The sequence below is a fragment of the Myripristis murdjan genome, chromosome 17 (genome assembly GCF_902150065.1).
Source record: "Myripristis murdjan chromosome 17, fMyrMur1.1, whole genome shotgun sequence".
Classification (NCBI taxonomy): domain Eukaryota; kingdom Metazoa; phylum Chordata; class Actinopteri; order Holocentriformes; family Holocentridae; genus Myripristis; species Myripristis murdjan.
The window spans coordinates 13,886,792-13,901,373 of NC_043996.1; the positions used below are offsets into that span (position 1 = coordinate 13,886,792).

General features: G+C 41.6%; 3 protein-coding genes across 5 annotated transcripts; 1 reads left to right on the plus strand and 2 right to left on the minus strand.

Moving 5' to 3' along the window:
• Window positions 1–209: 209 nt before the first annotated feature.
• Window positions 210–6,595, minus strand: LOC115375796 (uncharacterized protein C1orf21 homolog). 3 transcript variants are annotated; one of them, XM_030075339.1, is made up of 7 exons: window positions 6,531–6,595; window positions 6,172–6,395; window positions 4,765–4,919; window positions 3,536–3,615; window positions 2,253–2,326; window positions 2,001–2,064; window positions 210–914 (listed from the first exon to the last, which is right to left on the minus strand). In XM_030075339.1, the coding sequence occupies exons 3-7, from the start codon at window positions 4,853–4,855 to the stop codon at window positions 876–878; spliced, it is 348 nt and encodes a 115-aa protein (XP_029931199.1). In that variant the 5' UTR covers window positions 4,856–4,919; window positions 6,172–6,395; window positions 6,531–6,595; the 3' UTR covers window positions 210–875. The 3 variants fall into 3 exon arrangements, with proteins under 3 accessions (XP_029931199.1, XP_029931200.1, XP_029931201.1); XM_030075340.1 differs by having other exon boundaries at window positions 6,172–6,531; XM_030075341.1 differs by lacking the exons at window positions 6,172–6,395; window positions 6,531–6,595 and adding an exon at window positions 5,220–5,348.
• sec22ba (SEC22 homolog B, vesicle trafficking protein a) lies at window positions 6,580–10,576 on the plus strand. The gene is made up of 5 exons (XM_030075335.1): window positions 6,580–6,823; window positions 7,826–7,935; window positions 8,089–8,249; window positions 8,404–8,550; window positions 10,154–10,576. Exons 1-5 carry the CDS (start codon window positions 6,749–6,751, stop codon window positions 10,306–10,308), a joined length of 648 nt encoding a protein of 215 aa, XP_029931195.1. The 5' UTR covers window positions 6,580–6,748; the 3' UTR covers window positions 10,309–10,576.
• Window positions 10,577–10,742: 166 nt separating this feature from the next.
• On the minus strand, window positions 10,743–14,520 carry imp3 (IMP U3 small nucleolar ribonucleoprotein 3). Its single transcript, XM_030075336.1, has 7 exons — window positions 14,292–14,520; window positions 13,162–13,269; window positions 12,867–12,941; window positions 12,596–12,675; window positions 12,393–12,444; window positions 12,210–12,282; window positions 10,743–12,004 (listed from the first exon to the last, which is right to left on the minus strand). The coding sequence occupies exons 1-7, from the start codon at window positions 14,426–14,428 to the stop codon at window positions 11,978–11,980; spliced, it is 552 nt and encodes a 183-aa protein (XP_029931196.1). The 5' UTR covers window positions 14,429–14,520; the 3' UTR covers window positions 10,743–11,977.
• Window positions 14,521–14,582: the final 62 nt, after the last annotated feature.

Consider the following 14,582-nt stretch of genomic DNA (forward strand, 5'->3'; position numbering starts at 1 on the left):
GCAACAGTGTCTAATGAGAAGGACTCGACTACATGAGACAATGACTAGAACACTTCAACCCTGAGCCTTATTCAACATAAATACCCTACATCGTAACATGAACGGACATGGACAGACAAACACAAGGTACTTCATGGCCAACGTACTGTAGAAAAAGAGGATAATACTGTCCAAAATGTGTCGAGGAATGCAGGAAGTTTCAAATCCGCTGATTTTTTTTCTTTCTTTTTTTTTTTTTTTTTTTTTTGCAGGGATGCATTCAAGGATGAAGTATTGAGAGATTCAGCTGGAGACATATTCTCTATTGTTCAGTGTCAACAAGAGCATCTCTAGTTCTGCTGTCACCCGCTTACATCTGCAGCAGCCTGAGTGTCTCAAACGCATACAGCCCGTCTCGGTGACGGCCGTGAACACCGGCCTCCCAGGAGCTTTCCGAGCACGGGATGAAAAGTCAAGTGTTTCTCTTAAGATCCCACAATCTCTGTCATCCTCCTAATGGCTTCGTTTCATCATGAGAGCGGTTCTGTCCAGACGGGTGTCGTGCTCGCTCGGTTCGCAGGAGGAGGTAAACATAAATGTGGCGCCATCGTTTCGAAGAACCTCGATAAATCACAGACACTGAGACAAGCTTGGACCTTAACAGTGCGTTTCCCCGGGCAGGTGATCGGATGAGGAGCTACCGAGTGGAAAGGGTTGGAAAACAGGAGGGCAAAAGGTGCTTCATTCAAGTCAGTAGTCCAGTCTTCTTGAGCGTGTACACAGGACAGTCAAAACAAGACAGAGACCTCCCAGATATGAATTTATATGGTACAGTCCATCCATAATGTCACCACAGCTCCTTTCCCTCTGGGACTGATGGACACACGACCACAGTGCTATGTCCCATCCTCCTCCTCTGAGCAGTAGTCCCGCCCCTGTGGACAGACAGATACAGAAGATAGAGGACTGCAGAACAGGCGAGAAACGGTGCAATTCAAATACAGGGTGACACAAAAAAACGGGAACTTTTTAACAATCCAATAAAACCAAGAGTGATGGAAGAAAAATATTTTATTCATAGTAATTGAAACCTTAAAACATGCCATTTAAGAAACAATGATGGAATTTTCATTTTTTAAAAATTGTGCTGCCACTTGCTCATGTCTGCCAATACGCACTTCAAAGATTCCCGTTTCTTTTGGGTCACCCTGTATATAAGCCAGTGGTTTTGGTGTCCGGAGATACCTGAGGGCCTCCAGGAGGTCCTTCGCAAAATAAGGAACAGTTAACTTACTTTCACTATAATTTAATTCACTACAAATCACTCAAAAAAATGAATGAGTGGCTATTTTACATTATGTTTTAATCGCTCCACTTTGAATCTATTTGTCAGTCCAAACTATCTTTTCATGTACGGGTTCATAAGGTGAAATCACTACAACTGAGGGTCCATGAATGCCAGGCTAGGACTTGTTTAATGTAAAGGTTTAAAAACCTCTGCTACAAGCCATTCAAAGTGAGAACTGGACTAAAAAATAAGCAACGAATATGAAAGAACAAGTTTTTATATGGTCTTTTTGGTTGGCAACAAAACTTGAGTCACAGTTCAGGCAATACTTAAAGGAAAAATTCACTTCAAATACGTACACTTAAAAATAACATTTGGCAGTGTATTTTGAATTTTAGACGCATTTGTGTTGTTTTGTGGTGTATTTTTCTTGTTCCCGTGATTTATTTGTACCAAAGCAGAAAAACCGACATCATGTACCGATATATCTGCCACACTGCTACCGTGAAAATGTTGGTCTATGCCAGAAAAGTACATCCACCAAGTTTGGGCCATTAACTCCTTCCCTGTCGTGAGAACAAGAGAAAGTGTACAACTCCAAAATGAATGGAGTAGAAAACAACAACCAACGTTTGTTTTAGGTTCACTCTCAGCGTTCTTTTCAGTTAATACTGAAATCACAAAATAACTCCCTCACACTGTGCATCACTTAACAGCTTTTGCCGCTTCTTACCTTTTCGATCTTCTCATCCAACATCCTGAAGAACTCCTGCTGACTCTCTGACGAGTGGATACTCCTGCAGGGAAGAAAGTACAGTCAGCGACAGAGCTGCAGAGCTAGGACCTGGCATGACGCAGGTCACCCGGCCCAGACTGGGACGGGTCGGGATGACAAGAGTCACACACACACGCACACACACAAAAATGTGTTGACAACATTGGAACCGAAAAATGTCATCAAACGTCAGCAGTCAGTGGCACTTACAGTATCTTTCCATTTCCATTTGGTCCTGTGTCTTCTGCTGTGTTTTGACCTCTGCCAAGTAGGGCACATTTCTCCTGTAGGACACATCCGTGAACACACACACACACAAATAACTGTCTAATTACATAGCTGTCCATGTCTTAAGAATGAATACTTAAGTACCAAGTCAATACCAACATTTTGAAAAAAACATTACTGGTATTTTCAGTATCTTAACTATCAAAGGAACCTGATCCCTCGCTCTCTAACTCAAGTGTTCTTGTGCTAAAGTGGCCTCAGCCTGTATGTTTAACCACAGAAATACTTGAAAATGCAGTCATGCTGTCAGCACATAATCACACCCCTGCACCACTCTGGTTTGATCCCAGTGCAGTCTCTCTGTTTAAATACATAAAGTTACCTCGTAAGGCTCATACAGTGATTTTAAAATAAAAGCAGGGTGTCAAGATAGTTAAATTTAACAATTTGTAAGACTTTTTCAAGATAAATTTGAACAAAATTTGAGACTCATTTTGGGAAAAAAATCATTTTCTCTTATTCAAATTAGCATTGCAGTTAGTTGTAAAGGTAAGTACAACAATGTGAAGTATTTGGTCTTGTGTCCAGGTCAGTTTTAGGTAGGAATATATTTGGATTAGTGACGACATGATCGGCCTTCTCTAGCTGACTCCTTTAGCTTAAAAAAAATCAAACCAGGACTTTTTCAATTTTGAAACAAAACTTGGAACAGGTGAGTCTTAGGATATTCCAAATATTTCTCTCTACCACTGCTAAAGTGAACAACCTGGTCTGTTTTGTGCAGTATATAAGAGTAAGAATGAAGTGAGGTCGGTTAATGTGCAACAAGCATTTTCCAAACAGGTGAAGTGTAACACCTCAGTATCAAGAAAGTATTAGGTTCACAAGTATTGTTTTTTCAACATCAAAAATTTTGAATTTCACGCAGAAAAGCTTGACAATTTTTGACAAAAAGAAATTTAGAAAATTAAAAGATGGATAAGTGAAATTAGACAACATGTTTAAATGGAAAAGAAGACATCATAAATTAAACTCTAAGACATTTAATGACTTTTAAGGCCTAATATTTACTAAATTGAATTTAACACATTTTAAGACTTTTTGAGGACCTTAAAACGACCTCTTCAGTGTCTTCAGTGGGATTTCTGTTTTTGCCTCCATACTGAATCAGAGAGTCCCACCTGTACTGGTTTCACGTACCATAATTCTGACATGGTGTTATCTCTACTACACACTAAAAAACAGAATAAAACAAAACCACGCACTGTACTGTCCTGGTTGTCCCCTCCTCCCTCCTCTCCACTGATGTACTTGACTTTCTCCACTCCTTTTGTCTTGTACTCATCTGTGTGTGAGAGAGAGAGAGAGAGAGAGAGGAGCACATCTCCTATTAATACATGACATCAGCGACCGACGGTAGGCAAGGAGAGGACCATCCACTCACAGCCACTCTGATCAGCAGAATCCAGGTCAACAGTTCTCACAGTTCAGTACTTGGCGAAGTAATTATGTGCTTGAATTCTCACGCTTCAAACTAAATCCTCTCTCAACAATGGCTGGCAAGCAGCAAAACACATGAGCTGTCAGCCCGATTCCCCTCTTCTCTCCCTCTCGCTTTCTTCTCTTAACACACGCGAAGCCATCCTCTCTCCCTCTCACACGGCGGGCAAGAAACGGACAAGCAGAAGGATGATAAAAAAGCCATAATAAACGGCTAGAGCTAAATTAGGGAATCTGATTTTTAGTGCGGCTAAACACGGAACGGTGTTATCTGATTTCACCGTGTTGTAAGTCAACTTGATCCTGATGACGTGTCAGCTGAATATGAGATATGACTCCTGCAGCTAAGGTATATTATTCATCTGCAGCAGCATTACAGACTATGAAAACATTGGTCATCAGCTTAGCCTACGCATAAGTCATTTAGTGCATGTTTCGCACAAAAGTACATTTTTTAGATTTTTAGACATGAAATATCTAGCAAAAATGAGGTAGAAAAAATATGTCAACCAGTATGGATTTTTAAAAAGCTGATACCAATATTTTTTCCAGTGATGTTGCCAATAATTGATAATCTACGACAATATTTTATTTAACTTTATATCTGACCAGGATCTGCTGTACCCCACAATGTTACTCATGTTAAGGAGGTAAAAGCCTCTGAAACAGCATTTGGACCATCATGGGACACTCAGACCCTCCAGTAAAACCCAGACCAGTGAGATTCAGGGGACTGGTTAGTGCCTTAAAACTGGACGAGCCTCAAGCAAATAACTGAAGAATTAAATACAAAAATAAATAATGCAAGGGCGATCAAATTTCAGTTTTTTTTTGTCTCAGTGGTCAAGGATGAACTGTGTCCTATCAGCGACACTAACTTTTTGTTGTTTAATAAATAAAGGAGCAGAACTGACAGTGATATAGGCTCGTCAGATAATTGTTTAGCAGGCGGGGAGACTCAGAGGGGCACACACAAACCCCTCTGCTGACTGACCGGAGAGCAGGTCCCCGTTGCTGTAGGCTTTACTCCGGCCCTCCTCACCGTTGGACACGGCCGACACCTGCTTGGCCGAGGTGCAGCCCATCTCCTCCTCAGCCGCTGTCCTCCTCAGCCGCTGTCCTCCTCAGCCCCGAGCATCACAGGCAGGCCTGGTGGAGGGATGGGGAGACAGAGCAATAAGGAAGCACAGGAAAGATGGGAAACACGGGCATGAGAATATGCTTCATTTCATCAAAAGTTCCTGAGCTCCCTTCAGTCAAGGACTCCAGACTGACAAACTTTAGGGCCCAGACTATTTGATAAAGGTTTTGTCAAAAAAAAAAAAAAAAAAAAAAAAAAAAAAAAACATCTGATGAACTAAGAGGACAGAGTGAAACTGGTTATCATGATGGTCATTGTGCAACTCAAAGGGTTAACTTGAACTGAGGGAAGTAAGAGTGAAATTTCACCAGCTCTCATTTTGCTGGGCTTCCCCTGGAACCAACAACAGCTCTCCTGGGGCACCTCAGACTCCGCCTTGGGAACTGCTGATTTACATTATTAATTAGTCATGGGCCGCCCCGCCCTTGAATTAAAACGCACAGGGAATCGCAATCTATTCTAGGAAAGACAATAAAATCGAGGGTTTAGCCGGTTTATGAATCACACACGCTGCAAGCGCTGCGCCAGTCTGGGACACACCAATCACAAGGCGCTCCGGTGCCAGCTGCACCGCAACAATAGGCCTTTCAAGCTCCCAGCGATGCCACGGTGCCAAGGCGCCGGGTCGCTTCAGGAGTGAATAGGGGTTTCTGTGGCGCTCAGAGCCGAGGATTAAAATGTGGCCGCGCACAAGCACACCCTCACCCCGCTGGGCTCGGCCTGCAGGCCCGCAACATCTACACCCACAGGAGACAATGTGTCCCGATGAGGCTGGAGGCAAAGTGTTGTAAATTTCAGGTACGCTGTCTGAAACACAGCGATGCCCTGAGTCAAGACTGATCCCAGTACAGCCGCTGACTCCAGCTGCAGAGTCAGCTGATCCCGTCGCCTCTCACTGTCCTCATATATTATCCTCTTTTATGTGTGTACATTTCCACGGAGGAAAAAAAAAACGACAAAATGCTTTAATCTTCATCATCGGGTTATTTCATACCATTTCAGCCTATCAGATAATAAACAAGAGAGGCGACGGGCAAAATAAATGCGCCTCGGTGCGGCAAATGTCAAGCGTCTCATTTCACAACAGCAGCAAAGGTGGGAAAATAATTATCAAGATGCCTTCTGCAAACAACAACAAAAGCAAATGAGAAATGAGCAGCCATTCCGTGGCCACCGGGTGACACGATCCCAGATAGACCGAAGCAAACAAACAGCAACAACATATAAGAAAATAAAGGCGATACAGGAAAGCAGAATTACCGCTCCGTGCATGATGCGTCCATCGTTCCTCTTTGTGGGTTTCAGCTCAGAGTGGCTCCGGTCGAGACTGGAGGCGGAGGAGCCGCATCAGGAGACCGCGTCTGCATCCCGCAACACAGACATTAGCAATCGAGATGCAGTCAGTCCGTCTGCCCGCCGTCTGGTCGCTCTGGTGAATCTCACAGCCGAGTATTGTGTTTAAGTGATTATTTTATTCTGGAAATCTAAACACAACGAATAAAAACAAATAACAAATCAATCATAACGCAAATGTTAGAAACTATTTTGTTGTATCGCGTACATTATATAAGATATATCTCTCTCTTTTACGAAAACAGTTATTTTTAAAAGCGCCATACCTCTTAATTCAGCGCTGTCGGTCGGATGATATATTGACTACAGAATTGCAGCGCTGTCAGTTGCCACTCGGACCTTGTTCCTTGAGGCACCGTGCACTTCCGGCCAGCTCATACGTCCTGCATCATCAGAGTTGACAGCTAGCTCCTTAACTTTACTACAAGTTTGTTTTTTTGAGTAAAGCCGACAGTTTACACCGCCGACATATTTCACCACCAAAATGGTAACACTTACAATGATCGCTCGGGTGGAGGACGGCCTGCCGCTCGCTGCGTCCATGCAGGAAGATGAGCAGGTATGAATGAAAACCTCGCCTCGTAGCCCCTTTGACGTTCCAGTCTGCTGGGGAGACCTCCACACCAGACTTTGTTGAAAAATCTTGCATTTTAAGCTTCTTTGCTCAAAGACTAACGTGAATAACTCGTAAAACACGACTCAACACGTTTTCTGAATCGTTAACTACTACTGGTAAATTCGGCATATAGATAATCTACCAAACACCAATTTATTTGAGTGAACTACAACTTTTAGGTGTAAGTTTACAACGCCCACTGTGGTCCGACACAGGACGAATAACAAACGATAACATTTTGAACTTTTATTGAAACATAAAGTGCTTTTTCATGTTTTGTACCTATGAAGAATTGAAAAGGGGGCAATTTTGCCCATAATCAATGCCGCAATAAACTGCCACTTGTAATTTTAGCTCGGCGGGACGTCTTGATACGATGATATATAATTTGTTGCCCGATAATTCCTGTTATTTTATGTAATGTTAAATGGATCCTTGGCCCAAGTGTAGTTTGGACATGAACCTGCAAAACATGGGTTGGTGCTCTGTTTGGAGCCTCTATAATCAGCAGAACATCAGCCACCACAAGCTGGAGTTAAATGGGGAGTTATAAAGGAAGATTGGAGAAAGCAAAAAATAAACACTATGATTTTATATAATTGCGCATGTTGATTTAATTTGATTTAGTTTGATTTGATTGATATTTTCATGTCACGGTTGTCACATGACTCCTATTCATTTGGCACTGGTGCAGATTAAGTTGTGTCGTGGCCATACAAAATGATTAACGTCCCTCCCTTGACTATTCAGAGGCCAAAGAACAATCACATGATCTTTGATAGGTAAAGCAGAATAGGGCAGATTGGCGTTTTCTGTATATTTGTGATGTATATGTTTCTCTCTTACTTTATATGTATTTTGTGACTTCCTTAAATGTGCAACACTTAAGAAATCACAAAGTGTGTCACTACTGACTCTAACCTGTAACATGCTTGTCCTCGTCAGTCAGGAAGAGACCTCCAGCAGTACCAGAATCAAGCCAAACAGCTCTTTCGTAAACTCAACGCCCAGAGTCCGAGCCGCTGTACCCTGGAGGCCGGGGACATGGCCTTCCAGTGAGTTCACAAAGGCACAGGCATTTTTGTACATGGGTTATCAGCTACACCACCTCAACTCTGTTTTTTATCACAGATGGAGAAAATCTGATTGCCAACCTCCTCCTGCTTATTTGTAACTGTCAGTTTTACCATGAATGTTTTTGTTTCCAGCTATTTGATCGAGCAAGGTGTGTGCTACCTGGCTCTGTGTGAGGCCTCGTTTCCCAAGAAGACAGTTTTCGCGTACCTCGAAGACCTCCAAACTGAGTTCCACGACCAGTATGGAAGGAGAGTCCCCACAGTATCGAGGCCGTACTCTTTCATCGAGTTCGGTGAGCGAGTATCTTCTGTTTTTTGCACATTCAACAGACATTGCAGTTCCTCTAAATACACCGCAGAGGAACCAACCATCAACTTGTCTCTTCTGCTCAATAATAAAATTAAAAAAAAATCTCGAATGAACTGAATGCATAAATCCTGTTTTAGACACATACATTCAGAAGACAAAGAAGTCATACATCGACAGCAGAGCCAGGAGGAACCTAGGCAGCATTAACACAGAGCTTCACGATGTCCAGAGGATCATGGTGGCCAACATTGAGGAGGTTCTGCAACGTGGAGAAGCGCTTTCTGGTAAGTACGCAAAAAAATAAAAAATATCACTGAAGCAGCCGGTTTTGTTTTCCAAAATTGGATTGCTACAATATTGATATGGCTGTGCAGCAGAGGAACGCATTCAAAGCAAGCTCTTTCAGTTTCACCACACTGTGCACCTGCAGTGTGCAGCCAGGCCCTGAACACACAGGCACACCCCCTATTCAAATAAGTTAAGTTTTACAGTCAGTAAATGTGCTGGGAAGGTAAATTATGTTTTTTATTTCTTAATTGTGAAAATACTTAGTGGCTCAATCTATCCTGGAGAAGCTACCTTACTCACCACTTCCTCTTGTGCTGTTTTATTGTATGCAGTGCTGGAGTATTCATTCATTGAGAAGATTCCTCTCAGTTCTGGTTCCTCTCAGTGTTAAATTATATATGCTTTAACCTGTTAGAAGTATTTTAATATTGTAGCTCTAACTACTCCATGTACTGTCAGTGAGTTTACACACTAACAGTGCATCAGAATTTATGTTTTACAGGTGAAATCTTATCTGGCAAAGTAACTCCAGTAGTAGCTACAGCCATCAGATAAATTCAGTGCAGTAAAAGAACAATATTTCCCTCAGAAATGCAGTGCAGTCAAAGTGTGAAGTCACAAATAAAAAATAAACAAAGGTTCACAAAATGAAAAGACTACTCTAGTGCCAGTATCTCAAAACTGTGCAGAGATGCATTACTTGAGTAAATTTTATTTTTCACCTTGGATTGTATGTATTTGCTACTTGGTTGCTAGAAATTGTGGCCTGAACACTGTTCTGTCACAGTTTGTCTGCAGCCAACTGTTAGACTATTGCCTGCCAGCATAGCTACCTTGGCAGAGGCTGTGTTTTTTCTCTTTTTTTTATCTTCTAGAAATCACTTCAGAGTTTTTGCTTCATTTCCATTTCAAGCCTGCCTTAGTGGTCCTGTGCTGGTTTTTGCCTTTTGCTAGATTCATATATTGTCATTGAGCAACATTCTAACAATACTGTGATATAATATCTGGGTCGGTAGTTGCTTCCTAACCTCGACCCCGAGAGAAACCAGAGAGGAATTCCACCAAGCAGAATTAGGAGTTTAGTCAGATAATTTTGAAAAGTGTCACTGAATTTTTTTTCTGTTTTTAGCAACCATCATCAGGAATAACTGGTTCACCATCCTTAACCTAACAGCTCACTATCAGTGGGATCTAGGATAGTATTTTCTACAGTTTACTGGTCGGTGGAATACCCTCTAGGTGCTGATATACCAACACAGGAGTGATCCAACTGAGGGGAACAAAACAAAGCCTCTGTGGATCTCTCGGGTTGGCCCAGCCACTAAATACACAAGTAGTGAACAGCAGTGAAACAAAAAGTCCTTGTCTCTGTGTATCCGTATCTGTGGTCGCCCACAGAACTCAGTTTCCAGCACTGTTACTTGCCATCAAATAAAACCCCACACTTGCTCAAATTACAATATTGACAGATTGTCAGTGCTGCCTTACATTTTCAGGATTGCATGTACATTCATTAGCAAAGAAATGTCAAATTCATCAATCTATTTATCTATTCTATTCTATTTATTTATTCATCGTCTATTTTTGCTCTTCCTCCAGCTCTAGACACAAAAGCCAGCAATCTGTCCAGCCTGTCAAAGAAGTACCGCAGCGATGCCAAATACCTCAACACCCGCTCCACCTATGCCAAGGTGGCTGCCGGGGCGGTTTTCTTCATCACACTCATCGTCTATGTGCGTTTCTGGTGGCTTTGATGGACTCTTTGATGGAAAATGGACTCTGCACGAGGAGGAAATTTGTCTGTTTACCCTTTAAATCCAAGCATCTAAACAGTTCCTGTTACATTTCAGTTACACACCAAAACTGCAGCACACAAAGGGTGCCTTAAGGGGGTTGTAAACCGTTTTCCATTTTATAGGGTAAAGTTTGTTGCGATGCTTTGTCTAGCAGTCAGTTAAATATATACTGTATGTTATACTGAGCCATAGGTTTATATGACTGGCCAATGGGTATGTATGAAAGTGAATAATGGGAGTTAGGGTAATCTGTTTACTGATATATTAAGACGAGGGATTTATGTAATTATCTATGTTTACACCGTGGCATAGGGGTTTCTTTCAAAGTTTCACTGTGAAGGAGAAACCATCTATCCATATGCAATTGTCTTAAAATGTTAAAAGTCTTAAACTGTGGCAAAAAAAATGTTGTTTATTGTTTACAAAATGTTCACAATCTTAAAGTCTTCTTCAAAATAAGAATATATTGACCAAAGTCTCAGGCTCTGTATTACATCTCTGTGCATGACACAATGCTGTTTTTTTCTTTTCTTAAATCAATATCACAAACACTGTGAGCCTCAAGGTTGAAAATAATCTTATACAAGCATTTTCCCTGTCACACACATACATACTGACAGTATTAAGTCAGCTCATGCTCACACAGAAAACACATTATGTACAACAACAACAACGTTATATGATGAAGCAGAAACAGTTTGCGTTATTGGCCATGAGTGGCTCTACTGGAAAAGTTGACTACACCACTGAATCAGAGTTCTCGCCCTCCACTGCACCACTGAACTGTGTCAACGGCAAAACATGAGAGAAGGATGTGCCAACATCTCGGTGGCAACAGTTTAAAACTGTTACTGTGTGTTACCCAGCATCCCACAGGCCCTGTACCCCTTGCCCACTGGACCACAGCGCCCTTTTCCATCACATGGCATCTCGGTTCTACACGCTTTTTTGGTCTTCCATCAGGCAAAAGTTTGGGATAGTATCTGGTACCAGATACTGTTCTTAGAAACACCAACCTCTAGGTTCCAAGTGAGCTGAGCAGATACTAAAATAAAACATAAAATTCTGCGGATCAGGACAGAGAGAAGCTAAACAGCAGAGCCCTACTGGTCGCTGCCTTAACCCAGGAAATACAAACAGCAAGACTTGTGAAATTTGTATTGTAGTAGATAATCTAACTAGTCAACACACCCGCATGGGACTGATAAGGGTTCGCTGTGACGGGGTACAATGCGCAATGGAAACAAAATCCAGAGAAGTAACTTGTACCAAAAGTGAGTAGAGCAGATACCATGTAATGTCAAAGTGGCCATAGATTTTTCATCCTCCTCTACGCTGGTGTTCCCAACACCAACTCTTATAACGCACAGATTCAGAGTGTATTTCCCCTAGACAACACTGTCAACAGAGCAGATCCCAGGTGCGCATCTTGAAGAAATCGAAAGACACTGGGTGAACTGCTAGTTTACAAATGTTGACTTCACGTCTACTTAAATTACTACAATATAATTACAAACGACTGGTTGATGGTGTGTAAGTGTTAAGTCTTGAATTGAGTTCCTTTACAAAGACCTCACATTCCTGTCCGGCTCTGCAGCGTTGATGGGTGGACCAGAGGACGACAAAGCTACACCACCAGATCAAAGTCGTCCCTCTGCAAAAGAAAGAGCAACACCATGTTCAACTCATTCAGTCATGTCAGCCTTATGGCCTTTCAGACCAAGAAAGTGTGCTTAAAAATACAGGCAACTTTAATGGCAATGGGGCTGATTTAGATACCAAAGTGTCATGTGCTTTTAAACAACAACTAAAACAAAGTGGGATGGAGTGACTTGGCAGAGCTTGGACACGTGGCTCACCTCATCATTGTAATTCATGACATGCTGCTTGATCTTGGAGGAGTCCACCCAGGTGACAAAATCTTCCATATTTCTGGAAAAAAAAAAAAAAATTAAAGAACTGAGTGCTGGCATGAGTGACTGGACGTAACGAGGGTTTGAAAAAGAAACGATGGTAAGACATAACAAAATGCAGACACCAACCTTGTGACTAGAAATGCCGGGTCTGTGACGATCTCCGGACCCACGCGCACGTCTGAGACACAGTCAAGGCCACTGTCCACTTTGATACTGACAAAACCAAGTCACTCAGGTATGTAAAAATTACAGTCTTTTTTGTTTTTTGTTTTTTTAAACCCCACACTTGAATGCAGTCAAGACACTAATAAAATGATGGCGAAGGATACGTCCTTGTTCGATGAAGGTGATTGCTGACTTGAGGTTCTGAGCCATGCGAAGATTCAACATGATGCTGGGCAGTCTCCTCCTGAGCGGGTCACACACACACAGACAAGACATGGATACAGTGGAGATGATCACGTGCTTACATAAAGGTTTGTTTTGGTGCTTCAACAAATGAAAAAAGGACGTCTGCACTCTTGGAAAAAATGACTATATAACTTGGTTTCTTTTACATTTGACAATCACACATAAAGAACAGGACACTGGATGCTTCACCTGCAGAATGAGGAAGCTGTGACTTTTTCTGTGAGTGCCAGGTTCTGCTTGGTGGGGATCAGGCCTATGCTGTACCTTTGGGAAAAAACAAAATATCACGTTTAATATCAACACGCTATCACAGTGCAACAGTGACACTGTGGTGTTCAACTATTCAAACACCAGAGAAAGGCTTCAAATTGGTTCAGATGAGCTGTTCACTCTGAGGTTTTGAGTCATTATGCTGGAAAAATGAGTTGGTACAACATCAACAACAGTGACAACCGGGTAAACAAAGCCAAGCTGCAGCACTCACAGTTTCTCCAGGAGCTGGTGGGAGCTCTGTGCTCTGAAGCCGTCTTTCTCATCAAGATCGCGGATTTTCTGGGCCAAATCTCTTATGTTACGGCTCAGCTTGTTGTACCTGAGGCATCGGAGAAAGGAAATACTGTTGGCAGTGTCACATTAAAAGGCCATGAGGAAATGTTTCCCCTTGTCCTCTTAGTGGCTGTTACCCTGCATTATAGCTATGGCAGTGAGGAAAATATTAAAGAAGCATTAAAAGGGTCCAAACCCAGGTCATCACTAGAATGGCCAAGCGACTGTGTTCAAGCTGTTTTAAGTGAAATATTTGAAATTTCAGAATTTCCCGTATCCCAATTAAGTTATTACATTTACCTAAAACTAAAGTTAAAGCTAAAACTAGGTGTGAAAAAAAAAAACAGTTAACTGAAATATAAATAAAAACTAGAATGGGGTTGGCTGACTGAAACAATATTGTCTACTTTCAAATTAAACTAAAATAAAAATATATATGTACTTTAGTCTGTTAATTTGATCAAATCTGTGAGTCAAAAGCCCTCATAAAGTCTGATTTTTGTATTGCAATACCTATGCTGAACTGAAACCCCAATACAATTATAATATTAATAACAACAATGATAATAACAATAATACTGAAATGAATTAAAAACTAACATGAAACTAAACATTTTTAAACCCTCCCAGACTCCACGCTGTTAACTAACTGCAACTGAAAACGATTATTAAAAATGATATAAAACTATTATGAAAAATAAAAAACTATAATACACCCTCTCAACACACACAATGCACTATCCAAATCTGTACTGACACATTTTCAGTCACAGAGAGATAGATAGATAGATAGATAGATAGATAGATAGATAGATAGATAGATAGATAGATAGATAGATTTACTTTATTGATCCCATTCCCAATTCTCTTGTTACAGCAGCATCAGTTGTTGTTGTTATTATTACAGTATTGTGGTTGCTATGAACTCCATACAAACGGGTGTTATTGTTCGCCCAGAGTCAAATGTTTTTTTGTTTATTAGTTAGTGTTGGATCATTTTATTTTACTTAACATTATCATTAGGTCCTAACATAACTGGCAACAATGTGTGTGAGGCGTGCGGCTCACTTCATGTAGTCCTCCCTCCTCTCGATGCGAAACCTCCGCAGCACTTTGACCTCGTGCAGGTTGTTGTCCACCTCCCAGTTGATGAAGTCCACCTTCTTCAGCAGCTTCTCCTCGTGAAACTTCAACTTACGGACCATTTTGACACAAGTTTGTCTGCACGATAAAACCAAGAATCTCTCCCTTCACCGCAGGGAACCAGAACAGGAAACACGTGTTGTCTTCTTCGTTGACCAATTGACAGTGAATGTAAAGTCAGCGGTGGCCACAGCGCCATCTACTGCACCGCGGTGG

What these genes read in the sequence shown, in the direction of transcription:
- LOC115375796 (XM_030075339.1), bottom strand. Translation starts at nt 4,855, where the DNA reads ATGGGCTGCACCTCGGCCAAGCAGGTGTCGGCCGTGTCCAACGGTGAG. An exon ending in CAACGGGGACCTGCTCTCCG is followed by an intron (nt 3,616 to 4,764) that starts GTCAGTCAGCAG and finishes TCTCACACACAG; the next exon opens with ATGAGTACAAGACAAAAGGA. An exon ending in GGGACAACCAGGACAGTACA is followed by an intron (nt 2,327 to 3,535) that starts GTGCGTGGTTTT and finishes TGTGTCCTACAG; the next exon opens with GAGAAATGTGCCCTACTTGG.
- sec22ba (XM_030075335.1), top strand. Translation starts at nt 6,749, where the DNA reads ATGGTAACACTTACAATGATCGCTCGGGTGGAGGACGGCCTGCCGCTC. An exon ending in GCCGGGGACATGGCCTTCCA is followed by an intron (nt 7,936 to 8,088) that starts GTGAGTTCACAA and finishes TTTTGTTTCCAG; the next exon opens with CTATTTGATCGAGCAAGGTG. An exon ending in GTACTCTTTCATCGAGTTCG is followed by an intron (nt 8,250 to 8,403) that starts GTGAGCGAGTAT and finishes ATCCTGTTTTAG; the next exon opens with ACACATACATTCAGAAGACA.
- imp3 (XM_030075336.1), bottom strand. Translation starts at nt 14,428, where the DNA reads ATGGTCCGTAAGTTGAAGTTTCACGAGGAGAAGCTGCTGAAGAAGGTG. An exon ending in CCGGCATTTCTAGTCACAAG is followed by an intron (nt 12,283 to 12,392) that starts GTTGGTGTCTGC and finishes TTTTTTTTCCAG; the next exon opens with AAATATGGAAGATTTTGTCA. An exon ending in TCATGAATTACAATGATGAG is followed by an intron (nt 12,005 to 12,209) that starts GTGAGCCACGTG and finishes TTTCTTTTGCAG; the next exon opens with AGGGACGACTTTGATCTGGT.